The following is a 17,148-nucleotide window of genomic DNA, read 5'->3' as shown; positions in this document are numbered from 1 at the left end:
AGGTCATTCTAACATGTTTATGCTGATTTTCCTAACGTTTGTGAAAAAAGCCCAGGACAGGCAGTTTGGCATCTCTCAATAATACCTTGCTTATCTTAAGCACACCAGCTAAAAGTGTCAACTATATTTGATAAAATACAAGAAAATGTAATTCCATCAGTCCATTGCACATTACATATTACGTTTTATTTTGAGAATATTTTTTGAAACTACCATGTTATAACTTGTGGCTAATCACTTAATAAATTAATAAAATAACCAAAACCCAAACACAGCATTAGGTACTGCTCAAATAATTTCTGGTTTAATTCAAAAGTATTGACCAGGAGTTACATAACTCCCACCTGGATGCCTGAAAACTTGTTTCTGACAGGTAAATTCTTTTACCTCATGACAGGTGCAGTGTAGCAATCTTCTGGTTAAATGGGCAAGATAACTGAAGAATGGGAGAACCCATTCCCCTTGGAATAATTTTTTCTAGAGGTCTGATAGAATTTAAAGCAACAGATCCATCTCTACCTGTATGTTTAAAGAAAAACTATTCAGATAGTGCAAGTATTTGGGTTTTTTAAGGATGTCTTTTCAATTGCACATGGAGAAGTATGTTTTCTGAGAAATAATAGAGGGAGGATATTACGCAGCTCAAAAATATTTACTTCATTTGTTTTTACCAACTAAAAAGAAGTGACTTCTAATTTTAATTTAAAATTATTTTAGACTGATAGTTAAATTGTATTTTTCTATCTAATAAGCATGTATTCAAAGTCAACATTGATCACATTCTACTATTAGAAAGTATGCTATGGCAATTCATGATTCAGGTCATAAATTCAGGAAAAGGTTGCATACTCTACACAGAGCATGAGTTCAAAACCTTATCTTTGAGTAGAACTTCAGCATTGTTCACTTCTGTTAATGGTGATGAAATATTTAATTCATAGAATGACACAATTGTTTGGATTAAAGATTTGTGAAGGTAATTTGCTTAAAGGAGGGGCAACTTCTGAGTCAGGTAAGGTTGCTTAGCATCATTTGGTTCAAGTATTTCAAGGATAAAGATTCCAGACTCCCTGTGCAATCTTTCTCCATGCATTTCTAGTCTTATTGTGAACCAGTTTTTTCTTCCTTCTTTCCTGCTTGGAGTATTCCTCTCTGAAACATTTGACTTTGAAAAACTAGAATCTAATTGGAAATATTATTAGTCTACACATTTTCCAAAAAGCTGTTTAATATCTTCCAACCAAATAAATATTAATACAGGACTGGTATTTTTCTGCATACTAAAAATGTCTTTTAGCTTCTCACAGCATAAACTTCAGGACATCAGGTTTTCCTAGTGCTCTAAGATGCAAAACTGGTAGAGTAAATGTACAATTCTGTGTTCCATTATTTGTACTGCTTTGTACTTCTTTCATTCTTCTAGTGTCATTGTCAGTAAAATGATCTTAACTAGTAAAACCTAGTAAATCATACAACTGATAAATTTCTGTTGATCTCAGGGTAGATGACCTGGAAGTTTCTACTTGGTATTTCCTTCCCTCAATGTTTGAATTCATTTGAGTTGTTTGCTTTGGTCTGATTTTTTTCTCTCTCTCTTGAGTGCATGTTAGGCAAATACACATATTTGAAATCTTTGTTCATGAAATCTTCAGAGATTTAAAAGTGATACTGGGCAATGATGTTGCCCAATTTTAGACTGCAGAATATAAGGGTAGTGGATTTCTAATAAAAAAATCTGCTACTGATTAATTCTATTGTATTGTTGAATTATTTTTCATGTTTGTGGAATTAAAAAAGTGATTATAGGAATCTGCACTGAATTTGCACAGCAAAGTTCTGGTAGCAAGGGGGCTGCAGGGGTAGCTTCTCTGAGAATCTGCTGGAAGCTTCCCCTTTGTCTGACTGAGTCAATGCCAGCGCTGACTAAGATGGACCCAACACTGGCCCAGGCTGATCCAACCAGGGACAGCAGTGTCTCTGTGATAACATATTGAAGAAAATAAAAAAGGTTTTGTGCAGATGTCAGAGAGGAAAGGAGTGAGAAGATGTGAGAGGAACAGCTCTCCAGTGAGGTCGGTGGTGAGTGACGAGGAGGTGGTGCTCCATGTGCTGTTGTTGAGATTCTCCTGCAAGCCATGGAAGCTCATGGTGGTGCTGAGATCCATCTGCAGCCCTGAAGGAACCCACACTGGTAGTGGTAAAGATGCCCAAAGAAGGCTGTGACTGCACAGGAAGCCTGTGTTGGAACAGGCTCCTTGCAGGATCTGTGGCCCATGGAGAGAGGAGCCCATGCTGGAGTAGGTTTGCTGGTAGGACTTATGACCCCATGGGGGATCCTTGCTGGAGCAGTCTGTTCATTGAGGACTGTACCCCATGGAAGGGACCCAGCTGGGGCTGTTTGTGATCTGTAGCCCATGAGAAGGACTCAGTTTGGATATATTGGTAGAGGATTGGCTCCTGTGGGAAGGACCACATGCTGGAGCAGCTAAAGGTTCTGCTCTCTGATGAGAAAACAGCAGCAGAAGCAACATGATGAGTTGACCATAACCCCTCATTCCCTGTTCTCTTGCTCTACTGGGCAGGAGGAGCCTAGGAAAGAGAGAGGGCTGGGGTGACAGTGTTTATAGGATTTGTTTTAGTTCTCACTATCCTGCTCTGATTTTGATTCATAGTAAATTCAACCCGTTTCCCCAAGTCATGTCTATTTTGCCCATAATGGTAACTGGTGAGTGATCTCTTCCTGTCCTTAATTCATGAACCTTTTGTTATATTTTCTCTATGGCATCCATCCAGAGGCAAACCATCACGGAATCTATGAAAATGTTTATATAGTACTTGTCTCTTGACTAGTTATTCGTGAATATCAATAAATGTTTAATGATTATGATATAATTAACCTAATTATAAAAAATTATAAAAATTGCAATTATAAAAAATCTAATTATAGATTTTAATCAGATTCTAGTCTAAAAACTATGTTGTTATTTAATACTATTCAAATTTCATTATTTTATGTATTACATGTGTGAATAAGTACATATATTTAGAAAGATGGAAGACGAGACATATTGAGATTTGCTAATTTGTCATTTATACAGAGTATGACAGGGGAATGGAGCCCAGCTGAAGAGAACAGTGAAAACAAACCTCTTAATAATAACATACTAGGTCATGTGCTTCGTAGACTGATGGAGATGTTCTATCCTCCAAAACCCAAATCTTCACCTGAATTTCCTTCATTTCCTGTCAAGGGATGTGTTTTGGGAAAAGTGTTTAGTGGAAAAACTACCTGTGCAAAGTTTCTTGAAAAAGGTAGAGGTTGTTTGTTTGTTAGCTTAAAATTAATTTAAATTTAGTTGTGTTAAAAATCCGACTCTTGCAATGAAAATTTTTTGGGCAAATCCTTTCATTATAATTCTAGAACCTCAGGTGCATATGCATTTTGCCGGGTGTTGGTTGCATGTCATTCCTTTGTTATATTCCAAACTAAATTTAGAAACACTGGAACTTGAAAGTAATATTAATATTGTATTGTAATGTTGATATTTCTTCATTGAGAATTTGAAAATGCTTTTGATAAACTTCTTTGGAGATACTTGTTTTAGAAGAGACTAGCAAGATAGCTACATGATTGTTGATACATACTGTGAAGTAGTTACAGAGAAGAAAGAGTGAAAAACAACTTACATTAGAAGCCCAAATTAAATAATTAATTTGACTTCTTGTAATAGTTTCTCTCTATATGCACTCAACTCTAATTGTAGCTATCTAATATTTTTGTGTATAGTTTGCAATATTCAGGTACTATCTATTGGTACTCTGGTTCAGAAGGCCATTGAAGCTTTTCTTAAAAATGAAATGAAGAGTGAGCACAGCATGATTTCACAGGAATCAGAGAGTTCTGAAGAACAAAATGAGGTAAGCATATTCCCTAGTTTTGGTCTTGGCTCTAACAGGTAGATGTGAATGAGATGTGTAAGGAAAAAACATGTTTCCTTTTTTTACTCTATTTCAAACTTATTCTATGTTTTGACAGGTAAGACTGGAAGAGTCAACTAGAATTTACAGGCTTGTTTTTTCTCTAAGATGTAATTTTCATTCTAATCCATTTCCTGTCATATTTCATACAAGGCCCAGGAGAACTTACCAGATTTGCCGCCAAGTCCTCCAGAGAACTTACCAGATTTGCCGCCAAGTCCTCCAGAGAACTTACCAGATTTGCCGCCAAGTCCTCCAGAGAACTTACCAGATTTGCCACCAAGTCCTCTAGAGAGTTTACCAGATTTGCCACCAAGTCCTCTAGAGGAGCTCCAAAACAAAACCACCACGGGTAAGTATTTCTTGCTGCAGATTTTCCTGTATGTCTCAGGCTTTTGGGATGCATCAGTCTTTTGCATGTCCCAGCAGGCCCATATTTTCCCCAGCCATCCTTTCGTGGAGATACCTGTAAAAGCCCTTCTTGTTGCCCATCTGCCTAGACATAAGACGAGGCCTTTCCCCCATGAGGACAGCCAAGTACTGAAACAAATTTCTTGGAGAGGTAGTGTAGTCTCCATCTTTGTAGATTTTCCAGATCACATGGGGTAAACTGCCAAGAAATCTGGTCTGACATTATAACTGATGCCACTTTGAGCAGAAGGTTGTACTAGAGCTTGGTGGTATCCAGAAATTGCTTCCAACCTGAATTACTCAATGCTCCTATGATTCTAACAACTTTATGTACCCTCTGTATTGGTTTATTCAAAGAACAATAACAAGCAATGTACTTTTATTCTTTATCTATAATAATGAATTTTATAGTAATAGCATCATCAAACTTTATTTTAGAACCTATTTTAGAAAATTTTCCTGTTGAAAAGGATCCATCCCAGGAAGATTTTGAATTGGATAACAGTCAGGATGGCCTATCCAAGGTTAGTAGTCAAATTTTAGTTTCTACTTTATAAAAAGATATTAGTTAAAATGATTAAATTAATTAATTGGTGACACCTTTTCATCGTTCTGAATTCCCGACATCAACGCAATAATTTTCTGTATTTTCTGAAGTATAAAAAGAGTTTATTGTGAAAATCTGCTCCTCTGTATGTTGTTTAGTGTTGTACATCTTTTTAAAATTCAATATTTTCTTGTGAAATCTCACATTTACATAAGATGTGGTATTTTCTATGACATTTCTGAGTTAGCAAAAATGTCCTTCTGCTTGCTGCTGCCAAGCAGATAATTCATCCCATGACAAGGTTTCTTTTCTTTATGTTAGACATGCTTAATTCTACAGTGATTTCTTTAGCTACTGCTCATTGAAAATTACTTCCAAAGCTAAGATATAAATGAATCCCTGTACAACTAATGAGTTTCTGTGCTGCTGTATGAAATCATTAGTAGTAGTGGAAATCAGAATAAGCTGAGAACCAAAACACTTAATTTTTACTTTTTTGGCCTTCAAATCCTTGGTTTTTCTAGCTTGTTTTTTTCAGCATTTTTATGAGTGTAATAATGGAAATCAGCTGGAGATTTCAATTAAGTGAAACATTTTTTGCAATTAAAACTATTCTCCTTAATAGACCCCCCCAACTATAGAATATTACGAAATAACAGCCACCACCCCTAATATAAATAAACAAATAGTATGTGATATAAAATGTGGAATCATACTCTTTTCAACTACTTTTTTCAATGACTGTTATGGTCATTCTGAGCATATGTTGCACTCTTCCACAGTTATCTGTTCGTGCTCAACTTGGTGCTGCATCACAGAAATGGTTGAAGAACGGAAAAAGTGTTCCTGATGAATTACTAATTGACATCCTATTGGAAGCCATTACGTATGTAATTGTATAGATACTTGGTTTTATCTACCCTTATTTGACAGAAATTGTCTCAACTGTCCTGAAGCTTAGTTAGCTCCTAAGTTCCTACATGAATATCATTTAAGCTGTACTACTCCCATTGTTGTACTGTAAGTCATGAAATAGATTTTCCCATTTATTACCTTAGCAGGAAAGTTATTTGAGAAAACTGAAATTAAAACTCTGAGAAGTTTCTATAGCGTGGTTTTGAAAACTTTATTTATCAAGACAACAAAAATGGTTTTGTTTCTGATTTTTTTTCTTTTTAATGAAACTTGATGTGTTTTTTTATTTAAAATCCATTACTTTACAGTTTAATAATATCTGTCATATTCTGTATTCATCAAGAAATTAAATATACTGAAGTAGGAATGAATGATGGCTAGAGCAAGCTGTTCTTTCAGTTTTATTACTATGCTATCATTTCACTGTGTAATTCTGGTTCTTCATTTCCTTTTAGCCAAATACCACCAGAGAAGGGGTGGATTGTGGAAGGGTTTCCAATGACAATTAATCAGGCAAAGCTATTTGAAAAATCCTATACAGGAATTGATGTAGAAGCAAAAGATCCAATTTCTGAGAAGCTGTCCCTTGCTATAGATCCCAGAGCCCCTAACGAGCCTCCTCCTATGTCACCTGCATTTGATGTTTCTATATTATTGGATATTTCAGACAGTCTGGTACTGAAACGTGCAGCTAATGTGAAGTGTAAGTTTCCAACTACTATTAACAAAGTAAAATGACAAGCAGATATCTGTAAGTTGTAGTTATTAATGCAAAATAGTATTACTGGACCATTCCTGTATATCTCACAGTATCACTTTCATTAATTGTGCCTTGAATACTTCCAGATTATTTCAGGTACTTCTGTTTGTTTCAGTCAAAGGCAGATGAGAAGTGTGCAAGTGCATGTGTATATGCTATTTTGTATTTGTACTCTCTTTTGTTTTTGAACTCTCCCTGCAGCTGAGATAGCACAGTGGGTGGTGTTAGATATCCCATAAAACAGAAGCTGGAAAAAAACCGAGTTATAAGATATAGAATATACTGCATTACAAATGAGTCTCTGTCAATAGTATATTTCTTCAGGAGACACACTTAGAAGGGGAAAAAGGAAATTATAAACAGAGGGATGTTCCAATATTCATTCACTGAGAGTGCCAGAATAAATTCTCTATTGATTATTGCCTTTGTCTTGTCTTCAGTTAGTAAGTGAATGATCAAAAATCAAAGTCAATTCTGGCCAACCAAGGCAAAGGCATCAAGGACTTTTTGAGAGCTGTTTCACTTCCAGATGACACATTTTAAGACCTTGGAGAAACAGAAGTGGTTTTTTAACAAGTATGTTGTGTATTATCCAAATTATGAGGAGATTCTTCCTTGTTGTTTTCATTGCATAGAGGGCAAATAGCTTGAGTTAAGGCACCATTGACATTTAACTTTTATGTATAAGTAGGAGTGAGGATGGGACAAAATCTTTAGAGATTTTGCTAAAAATCTGGTGAGGATAAATGTATAAACACTTGAATCTTGCTAATTTTAAGACCTTGTGCTGCCAAAACGCTTGGAACATGTGGTTATATTTAATATAATCTCAGAAATTCAAATAGAATTTATTTCATAAGATGTAAATGTGATGATAGAGTGAAACTAACAATTAAAAAATCAGAATTATTTTAAAATGGCATGTTTCAAATGAATTAAAGACTTTTTAAAATTCAAAAATACTCAGAAAGAGAGAATACCTTGTCTTTTTATTTAAATGGAATTGTGGAAAGTAGGTACTTCAGATAAAATTGGGAAAATACCTTCTGACTGATAGAGTAGATAAACCTGAAATAGTTGCCCACATGAATGCTCCATCTCTTCAGCTGGAGATTTTTATGGCTGAAAAGCATCTATTAACATAAGGAAATGTTAGTGCTATAATTGGCTATGCACTTAAACAGAGGAAGAGGCGGGACAGTGTCTTAGGTTCTTTACAGCTTAATTTTATATTTCTGTGATATTCTCTGACTTTTATTTTCTTTTAGGAAATCTGGTACCCAAGTTTTAAGTGGAGAAGTGTAAGAACAAGGAACACTGAATTTGTTCTTATAATGATTATCTTAGTTAGGATGAATAACTGTCTGAATAATTGCCTTTTTCAATATATGCTTATATATGTGTTTTTTTCACACAGTAGATAAAAGAAAGGCATCTCAGGCTGAACAGAACAACAATCAAAATTCAGAGGCTGAAATCCTAGAAGAGAAGATTGATTTAGCCAGGGAGCAGGTGCTACATAGGTAAGTTATATGAAGTACAAAACAATTGCTTTAGCCAAATGTTAAGACATGTAACTGATCTGAATCTCATATGTGATCCAGGACAGTACTGACATACTAAATGTTAAGAATTTACTTGGACAATTCTATAATGTGGGGTCTAGAGGGTATTTTCATTTTCTGCACAATATAAATCCTCCTGGAAAATACGAATACTTGTGTTTTGACTTTTGAGGGTATTGTTCCAAGGAACATTTAGTTTTCAGGTATGTATTGCATGAACTATGTGCATTTATTCCATATCTGTATGTGTGTATGTATGTGTGTGCTTATATCTGAGGTCTGTTAACACATGTGCCTGCCCTTGAGTGAAATACTCCGGCTTTGAGTTAGAGATTTGGTAAAATGTTATTTTCTACTTCTGCATTTAATAAAACCACTTAGTTTTCTAATTTTAATGGAATCACTAGATATTTAACTTTACACAAAGAGCAAAATCAAGAAGAATTATTTCTTCTGAATATTTGATACTTTTAACTATTTCAGACTATTATATTACGTATTACTATTGGTTTAACTGTGATATTATAAAGTAAATATAGCTTGTGACATGAAAGAGTAAGAAATACATTATTAGTTATCAAGAGAATTTTGAAAATGTTCTTATATTTAAAATGAAGGGGTTGATGTGGGTGGAGTTGTTTTAGTGTTAAATTAGATTATTTGGGGGTTTTTTATTCATAAATTTTAGAAAATGTTTGATTTTCCCTTAGTTAGGTTTTAATTTCATACACTAATATGATATTTCTAGAATTTCAGGCTTCCTAAAGACATGGCCAAAATTAGAGAAATGGTTTTCAGTCTATCAAAACACTCTAGTGAAAGTAAATGCAGAGACAGAAGAAAGTCTGGTGTGTGAAACAGTGAAGGAAATTATAATAGAAGAAATTGTGAAAAATCAGAATAGAAGTAAGTTTTCATATTCTTACTTCCTAGAATTCAGTAACAAAAGACTTTGTTTTTTATAATTAACACTAATAATTACTATATAAAATTACATGGCAACCTACATTTTTGCTGCCCCTGAAAAAATCTGAGGATGTGCCAGTTGGTGATAACCGCACCAGAACCCTGAACTTTTCTGTTGTGCTTTCACCTTTTTGGAGTATATGGATAACTTCACACAAAAATTAAAGAATTAACTTCAGTCCTTTCTTCTTTGTTTAAAAATTAAAGTCAGCATTTTCATCTATGGGATCACATAATTGCATAAGGAAGTCTAGCTTGCCGTTATGAACATACAGTCATTTATCTGCAGCAACATAAAAATAAGGATAAGTAGAAGTGGTTTTGACATCTATTTTTGGTACATCTTTATTTCACTTTTCCTCCTTAGTACCCAGAAAGAAAGAATAATTTAAAATAATAGTAATTTAAAATAATAATAATAATAATAGAAAAAAAAAGAAAAATGGTGAAGCATCCAGGGGGACAAATGCATCAAGTAAACCAGCAATAGAGACCTCTAAATAACTATTTAGTTTTTTTCATAACTATTATCAGAAAATCTTCGTATGTCTTCTATGACCAAAAGAAAAAAAAATAACCAAACTTGAAAAGCACTTGTAGAAGTTTATCCCACTACTCCTTTGCAAGGTTTCTAGTTCATAGGAGTTTTTTATGTGCTTGGTATATAATTAATGGCCCTGCTAGAGTCAGTAGCAAAATTCCTATTGTTGAAAATTGAGTGAAGATTTTCTAGTTAGAATCGTTGCACGGAAGTATTTAAGGGCTATTTACTCCCTAAGGATAAATAATACCTGGGGTCAATTAATAAGATTTAATTTCATATTTATGTTGACAGCTTCCAAGCTGTTCATTCACTATTAGGTTCATATAAGCAGAATAGAGAATCAGGTTGGTCAAGCGTGTTTTCCCCTTAGTGAATCCATGCTGACTACTCCTGATGAGCTTCTTGTTTTCCATGTGGGTAGAGATGGTCTCCAGAATGATGTGCTTCATCACCTTTCCAGAGATTGAAGTGAAGCTGACTGACTGGGAGTTCCCTGTGTCCTCTTGCCACTTTAGAAGACCAGGGTGACATTTGCTTTCTACCAGTACTCAGGAGCCTCTCCTGATCTCCCTGAGCTTTCAAGAGGGAGGAGCATCATGACCTCCCTGGCTACTATGTCTGCCAGCTCCCTCAGCACTTGGGGATGCTTCCTGTCAGGGCTCTTGGATTTATGGATGCCAAGTTTGTGTTAACTGATCCAATCTTCCTTGAGCATTGCTAATTTCATGAGGATATTTTTGATGAATAACGCCTAAGTAATGAAACAGTGTATCTGTTCCATTATTTTGAACCTGTGAGAATAGCAGAGATTTTTATTGATACTTAAATTACATTTGGAAGTACTAATTATACATTGATATAAAGGGTCTGCTGAAGAAATAGCACCAGAAGAAGAAAAGGTTTTACCAGTTACAGATGAAGAAGAAAAGGTTTTACCAGTTACAGATGAAGAAGTTTTACCAGTCACAGATGAAGAAGAAAAAGTCTTACCAGTTATAGATCAGTCTACTCCCTCTCCTGAGACACCATCACCAATTGAACCAGGATCAGATGAATGGATTTATGTTGACGAACCACTTCCCCAGGTACACTACTTCCTGACTGAAAATCTTAAATATCAAAGTAGATATTTTTCTTAGTATTTTATGTGTGTCCTACCTAAACCTTTTGCATCATTTCATGCTGTTTTTTTCAATATTTTTCAATAAAAGGTATGATATTACTTTGTGAAAAATATGCAAAGAACAGTTGTTACTAAAATATATAAAATAAGGAATCATACTTTCAAATTTAGATTTTTTTTTTAATTCTTTGCAGTTATGATTAAGAACACAGCTGCCAAAATAATAATTCTTTTTACAATTAGGAAATACTAACTGAAACTTACTAGATAACTTTTCTTTCTCTGATAAGGGTAAGTTGTGGGTCTTATACAAAGAGTAAGAATGGGGAGAATGTGCACTGATCTTTCTCCTAGTATATATTTTTCCGAACATTTTCTCTGCAAGGACATTTTCTCAGATTCAGGGCGTTTCTGAAATGTCTGTATATCTGTATCTTGTGTTTAGCAGCTCTCAATGGACTTTTCTTTCACTATTGTTTTTTTTAATTGGTATAGTAGCTTTTTTGAAGCCATTTACTTTTTGTTCTCTGTGACATAGCTTGTATAATTTTATTAATTCTGAAAAAAGATTTCTGTTTCTTTGCCTAAAACCATAATCTTTGCTTGGATCATTTGGTGACCCTAATTCATGGTGACCCTAATTCACATATTAAGAGATACATTGAATAATAATTCTATAATCGACTCTGAGGGCCTTTAAGATGTGACAAGCATCTCTTAAATGTTCATTTTACTTAATGTTGCTTTTGTTCTACATTCCAGTTATGATCTGTTCTAGTTCTTCTGTAAATTTTTTGAGATGAGAGGCTGAGACTGTGTGCAGTTTTTGAGATGCAGGTTTTTCAAGGGTGGGCAACAGACAATGGTGATTTGAAATTTGTTCTGTAATTTCTTTCCTAATGTGTACCAATTTTTCCTGTTAACTACAATCAGCTCACATATGCTGGGTTTCCTCTGGCCATAGCCTTTATTTACATTTCATGGCAGCCAGTCAGTCAAACATCACTTTTGCAACATTAGGCAGTCAGCTTAGGTTTTTATGAGCTCAAACAATTATGAATGACCAAATTTTCTTACTTCAGTGGTCATTCAGTACCATCACTTATTTTATGAACATGTCCAAAACCAACAGATACTGGAATATTCTGCTGGAATTCCTCATTTCTTTAGAGACCTACCACTGTTTCCCAAAGAAATTCACAGGATAAAAGTATATGTTCACACAGTGTCTGTAATCACCTGTAAACCAAAAGAAATACATAGTGAATAAAAAAATCAGTCATATGACTTAATGAAATAATATTTGTGTATTTTCTAATGCTACAGATAAATGAATTACCAAGAAATAAATCAATTAATTTTGGTGTTTTTAAAAAATTCACAGGAGATAATTGATTTTTTAGTACCTTACTGGGAAATGGTAGAAAATACATATATGAATACGATCAAAACTGTACTTAGATGTCTAAGGGATGAACAGTACACTATAATTCATTACACAGCAGATATTAGGTAAGTAGAAATAGTATCTTATTACATTATTATTAGTGTTTTGTATTTTTCATGGGGCATTCTGCAACCCAAAAGTTATTTTTACTGTAATTTACAGAAGAAAATTTCAAGATTATTTGAAACGTCCACATCTTATGCAGGAATTTGTATCTCAGTGGCAAACAGATTTTAATTCAATTGCTGATGACCTGCGAGATGATGAGGAAACAAAAGCTGAACGACACCAAAGGGTTACTGTAAGTAAATAACCGAAATTAAAATATACCCTAAACTATTATTTCCTTATATACAAGCTTGATATAACATGAATGATATTATTATTTACTTCTTTCTTCCTCTTTACAATTCTTAAACTATGCCATTTTCCTCTTGCGCACAATGTGTCCTTTAAAATTATTCCTCTGTTGTTTGGCCATAATTTTCTTACATCTTGCATCAGTTTTTAGGTTATACTGTAGTATTGTGGTACATTGTAAAATAAATACTTCTCTACTCTCTTTTTCTTCAAATTTTGTGGTTTTCAGAGATTTTACAAGTTGGATATTTAAAATCTTGGCAGTATTTTTTTTTCTGTGAATTATGTATGATAATGTATGCTTTCTAAAACTGGTGCTTACGAAGTACATAGAATTTCGTTTGTTTTGATGTTTTGATTCAGGTAGATCTTCTCTAGGTCATGTCCTGAGAGTCTGTTTCACAAAAATCCATAACACTAAATGTCATAACAAGTTCAGAGCCAGATTTAGCATAAGCCAAAAGTAGAGGTATCTTTGAATTCATCAGATTCCATTTCAGAACAAACATGATTTTTAGTTGAGTGGTATCAGGAATGCTCCCCAAAAAGGAGAAAAGGAATACTGAAAACATTTTTAGTTGAGGGGAACATTTGAGGAATAATGGATTAATTCATCTGAGATGGAAAAAGCATTGGACCTCCTTTTCCATAGGAATTTTCCAAGAGAATGGAGTAAAGGATTGAAAAATCATAATCCATATTTCTAATTTCTACTGAATAGCATTATAAAAAGACTCGAATCACCCTGTCCTATATTTTAGAAAGATAAAATATTTGGCCTTTTGCTCATAACAAAAATCCATGTTTGAAATTATCCAGTTTCAATTATGTGAAGAGGAGGTTATATTCCCATCTGATGCAGTGAAACTCAGATACTGTGATGAGCCTAAGCACTTTGGAGTGAATATATGATTTTCAAAATTATTTTTTAAATAACTCATTCACCCTGTGTGAATCTCAAACCTGTGGGTGATTGCGAAGATGATCTTCCTCTGTGCTTTTAAAGCCATGCTCATTGTATCTCTCTGAACGTATGAATTCTGTCAGCCATCTTTCCTTGCTGTTAGAAAAAGAAAATGAAGAGTGATAATCTTCATAATGTTTTTTCTCCAACTCACAAACTCCTCAACACTATCATCTCAGCTGGACCCTTTATAAAACACTGTAAAGTGCCAGCTGTAATACCTGAAATTTCTCTGATATCAACTGGGAAATGTAAAAACCCACCCCATTTTGTGATGTATGTAAAATTCCTTAGAGGTCCAAAGCCCAGGGGGCAGCCAAGACTTTGTCCTGATGTTATGGTCTTAAGCCTCACACAGCCATTGACCCCCACCAGTAGGATGGAGGAGAGAATTGTAAAAGTGAGAAAGCTCGTGGGCTGAGGTAAAGATGATTCAACAGGCAAAGTAAGAGCTGTGCACAGAAGCAAAACAGAACAGGAATTCATCCACTACTCCCCATGGGCAGGCAGGTATTCGGCCATCCCCAGGGAAACCGGGTTCCATCCCACATAATGGTGACTTGGGAAGACAAACACAACCACTCCCAGTGTCCCCTCTGCTTCCTTCTTCTCCCTCTGCCTTATATATTGAGCATGGTGCCAAATGGTATGGAATGTCCCTTTAGTCATCTGGGGTCAGCTCTCCTATCTGTGTCCCTTCCCAGCTTCCTGGTACCCACGGCCCCTCACAGGTGGGTGGGGTGAGGAGCAGAAAAGACCTTGGCTCTGTGCAAGTGCTGCTTAACAATAACAAAATCATCTCTGTGTTATCAGCACTGTTTCCAGCACAAGTCCAAACCATAACCCACACTCACCACTCTGAAGAAAATTAACTCTTCCCCAGCCAAAACCAGCACACATCCTAAATATCCAAACAAAGAATGTCTGTGGATAAAACACACATCTCTCTCTGTCTTCCAGCAATTCCTCCAAATTTCCTCTCACTACTTTCTATGATCAAATATAATCAGTTGCTTGCTATCACTCCTTCTCTTGTTCCAAATAGTAGAGAACTGAGCAAGTGCATCCATTTTTTTTTTACCATGTTACTATAAGAAAAGGAGGAGAGAGAAGCTGCTTCAGTGTGAAAAAAAGAGCAGTGAGAGAAAAAGAAGATATTCATGCTTTTAGCTTCTGCCAGAGGAATGTAACTCACTGTACCCCTCTGCTGTTTTCTTCACTGCTTATAGTAAATCAAAACTTTGACTTAAATAATATGAGGACAAAGAGTAAAATCCTTCTTTTTACATGTTTAACAAAGATACTGGACAGAGCTGTACATCAGTTTGTACAAAATGTTAGTGTGGTTTTTTGTGGGGTATTGCATTTATGTGAAAGGTTTTTTTGTGGCAAGTGTCTGCAGAGGTGGCTTCTGTAAGAAGGCATGTCAGTTGTGCGACAGGAGTGAGAAAATGTGAGAAACAGCTCTGTGGTCACCAAGGACAGAGAAGAAGGAGGAAGAGGAGGTGCTCCAGGCACCAGACCAGAGATTCCCTTGTGGTCTGTGGAGAAGGCCATGGTGATACAGTTTGTTCTCTGAAGCCCATGGAGTACCACAGGGAAGCAGATCTCCACCCTGCAGTTCATGCAGTCCACTCAGGCTGTGTCAGGTGGACATGCTGTGAAGGAGCAGCAGCCTGTGGAGAGCCCAACCAGACCAGGTTCCTGGCAAGAGCTGTGGCCTGTGGAGTATGCACGCTGGAGCAGTGCAGTCCTAAAGGGCTGCACACACAGAAAGGACCGACACTGGAGTTGTTGAAAAACAGAAACCCGTGGGAAGGACTTGCCTTGGAAAAATCCATGGGACAGGGAAAGAGTGTGAGGGAAAGGAGTGGCAGATAAAAATGTATAATGAACTCACCATAATTACCCATTCCCCATTTTCGCTGTGCCATTTAGGAGGTAGAAAAGTCAGGAGTGAAGTTCAGCCTGGGGATAAGAATGGTGGTTTTAGTTTTGCTTTATTTCTCATTATTCTGCTGTGTTTTTAAATGGCATTAAATTAAATTAATTGCCCCAAATCAAGTCTTTTTTGCATATGATGATGATAGGTGAGTAGTTTCCTTATCATTATCTTGATACATGAACTTTTCCATCATATTTTCTCCCTCTGTCCTGTGAAGAGGAGTGATAGAGCAGTTTGGTGGACAGCTGGCAGCCAGCCAAGGTCAACTCACTGCTGCCAATAGATAAGTCATATGTTTATATATTCTTTATCCAGCAGCATGTTCTTATATGCACATTCTACAATGTAAACAGCCATGAATATTTGATTGCCTGCACCTTGGCTACCTTCTAGCTATCTTTGATGTGTTAGGTAGGCCAGGGACTTCCCTGTACCTTTTGTCCAAGGAGGACAAGTGGATTTATCTGAACTCTTCAGATAGGGAGATAAATGGAATCTGACATAATAGATTTCAACCAAGACCTGGTTTATAGAATCTCTTCATCAGAAGCTTAAGCTCCTCTTCTTTTCTTCTGTCCCAGAACAGGTCAGGTAGGGTAGAACTTCCTGGAGCCAGACACATCGCATTTGACCTCCCTTGGCCATGTATTTAACAGCACTCTTCTCTTCCTATGACCTCTCATACAGAGTGGCCTGTCATATTATTTCCATGCAGAGATGGCAATAGGGAAAAAACAGGTTGCATAATATTTTGTGTTTAGTAGGTCCTCAGTGCTGTCAGGGAGCCACACAGTGTTATTTGGCACAGTCACTAGCTGAAGAGCCCTTAACTAAAAGAACATTAGAGAAAAGTGGTGCAGAAGCTACTCAACTTCGAAAAACACTTGAAATCTGACACAATTTTCTTAGTATTTTTCATATTGCCCATCCCCTAAAAGTACAATTCTTAGTGTATTAATTTGCAAACTATTCAAGTGGGAAGTTGTTGGTGCAGTTGGGGGCTTAGCTATTCAAAGTCTCATATTTGTCTAGCTTAGGTAGATCATCTCTGCCTGAGGAAAGCAAGACACTGGACTCATCTCTTGGTGTTCTTCTCTCCATCACAGTTGTAAAGAAGCTTTCTATTAACCTCCTGTAGGCATGTGACCTGACCAGGTGTTGATATTTATAACAGTAAAGGAAAAGCCCCAGATAGGAAGTTGCCCTATACACAGGAGAAGAAAAAAAAAAAAAAAAAAAAGTTTTCTTTTATAATTAATTACCATGTTTGATTTTGTGCTTTAGGACCTAAGAGATCTCCTCTGGGATATCTGTGACAGCAGAAGGGAAGAAGCAGAGCAGGAACGTATTGGTATCATGAATGAAGAGTGGTTACCAGATCATAGGGGGATTGCAATGAACCATTTTTTTACACTTATGCAGGTATGGACTGCTACAGTAAGGCTAAGAGAAATTTCATGTGGTTGGCTCCAAATATGTGAAGGATTAAAAATTAGTTAAGCAAATGTTCGTGTGTCTTCTGAATTTATAGATGAAGGTAAGAGACAAAGAGTAGATGACAGCATGCATTTAACTTTGGAATACAGGAAAGATTAAGAAAAATACCATTCTTCTTGTTCAACA

General features: G+C 35.8%; 1 protein-coding gene across 1 annotated transcript in view; it reads left to right on the top strand.

Annotated features, from left to right (window-relative positions):
• Positions 1–17,148, top strand: part of SPEF2 (sperm flagellar 2) — a 67,149-nt gene that overhangs the window by 20,206 nt on the left and 29,795 nt on the right. Inside the window, exons 10-21 of the mRNA XM_083883148.1 lie at positions 3,099–3,312; positions 3,788–3,918; positions 4,132–4,330; positions 4,828–4,913; positions 5,719–5,822; positions 6,307–6,554; positions 8,029–8,134; positions 8,925–9,082; positions 10,551–10,771; positions 12,194–12,321; positions 12,419–12,557; positions 16,810–16,947. Of these exons, the coding sequence (XP_083739274.1) occupies positions 3,099–3,312; positions 3,788–3,918; positions 4,132–4,330; positions 4,828–4,913; positions 5,719–5,822; positions 6,307–6,554; positions 8,029–8,134; positions 8,925–9,082; positions 10,551–10,771; positions 12,194–12,321; positions 12,419–12,557; positions 16,810–16,947 (1,872 nt within the window). The remainder of the gene's footprint in view (positions 1–3,098; positions 3,313–3,787; positions 3,919–4,131; positions 4,331–4,827; positions 4,914–5,718; positions 5,823–6,306; positions 6,555–8,028; positions 8,135–8,924; positions 9,083–10,550; positions 10,772–12,193; positions 12,322–12,418; positions 12,558–16,809; positions 16,948–17,148) is intronic.

This window comes from Zosterops lateralis (genome assembly GCF_965231275.1).
Source record: "Zosterops lateralis genome assembly, chromosome: Z".
Classification (NCBI taxonomy): Eukaryota; Metazoa; Chordata; class Aves; order Passeriformes; family Zosteropidae; genus Zosterops; species Zosterops lateralis.
Note: the sequence above shows the minus strand (reverse complement) of the source record. Positions and strands in the feature narration are given on the sequence as shown.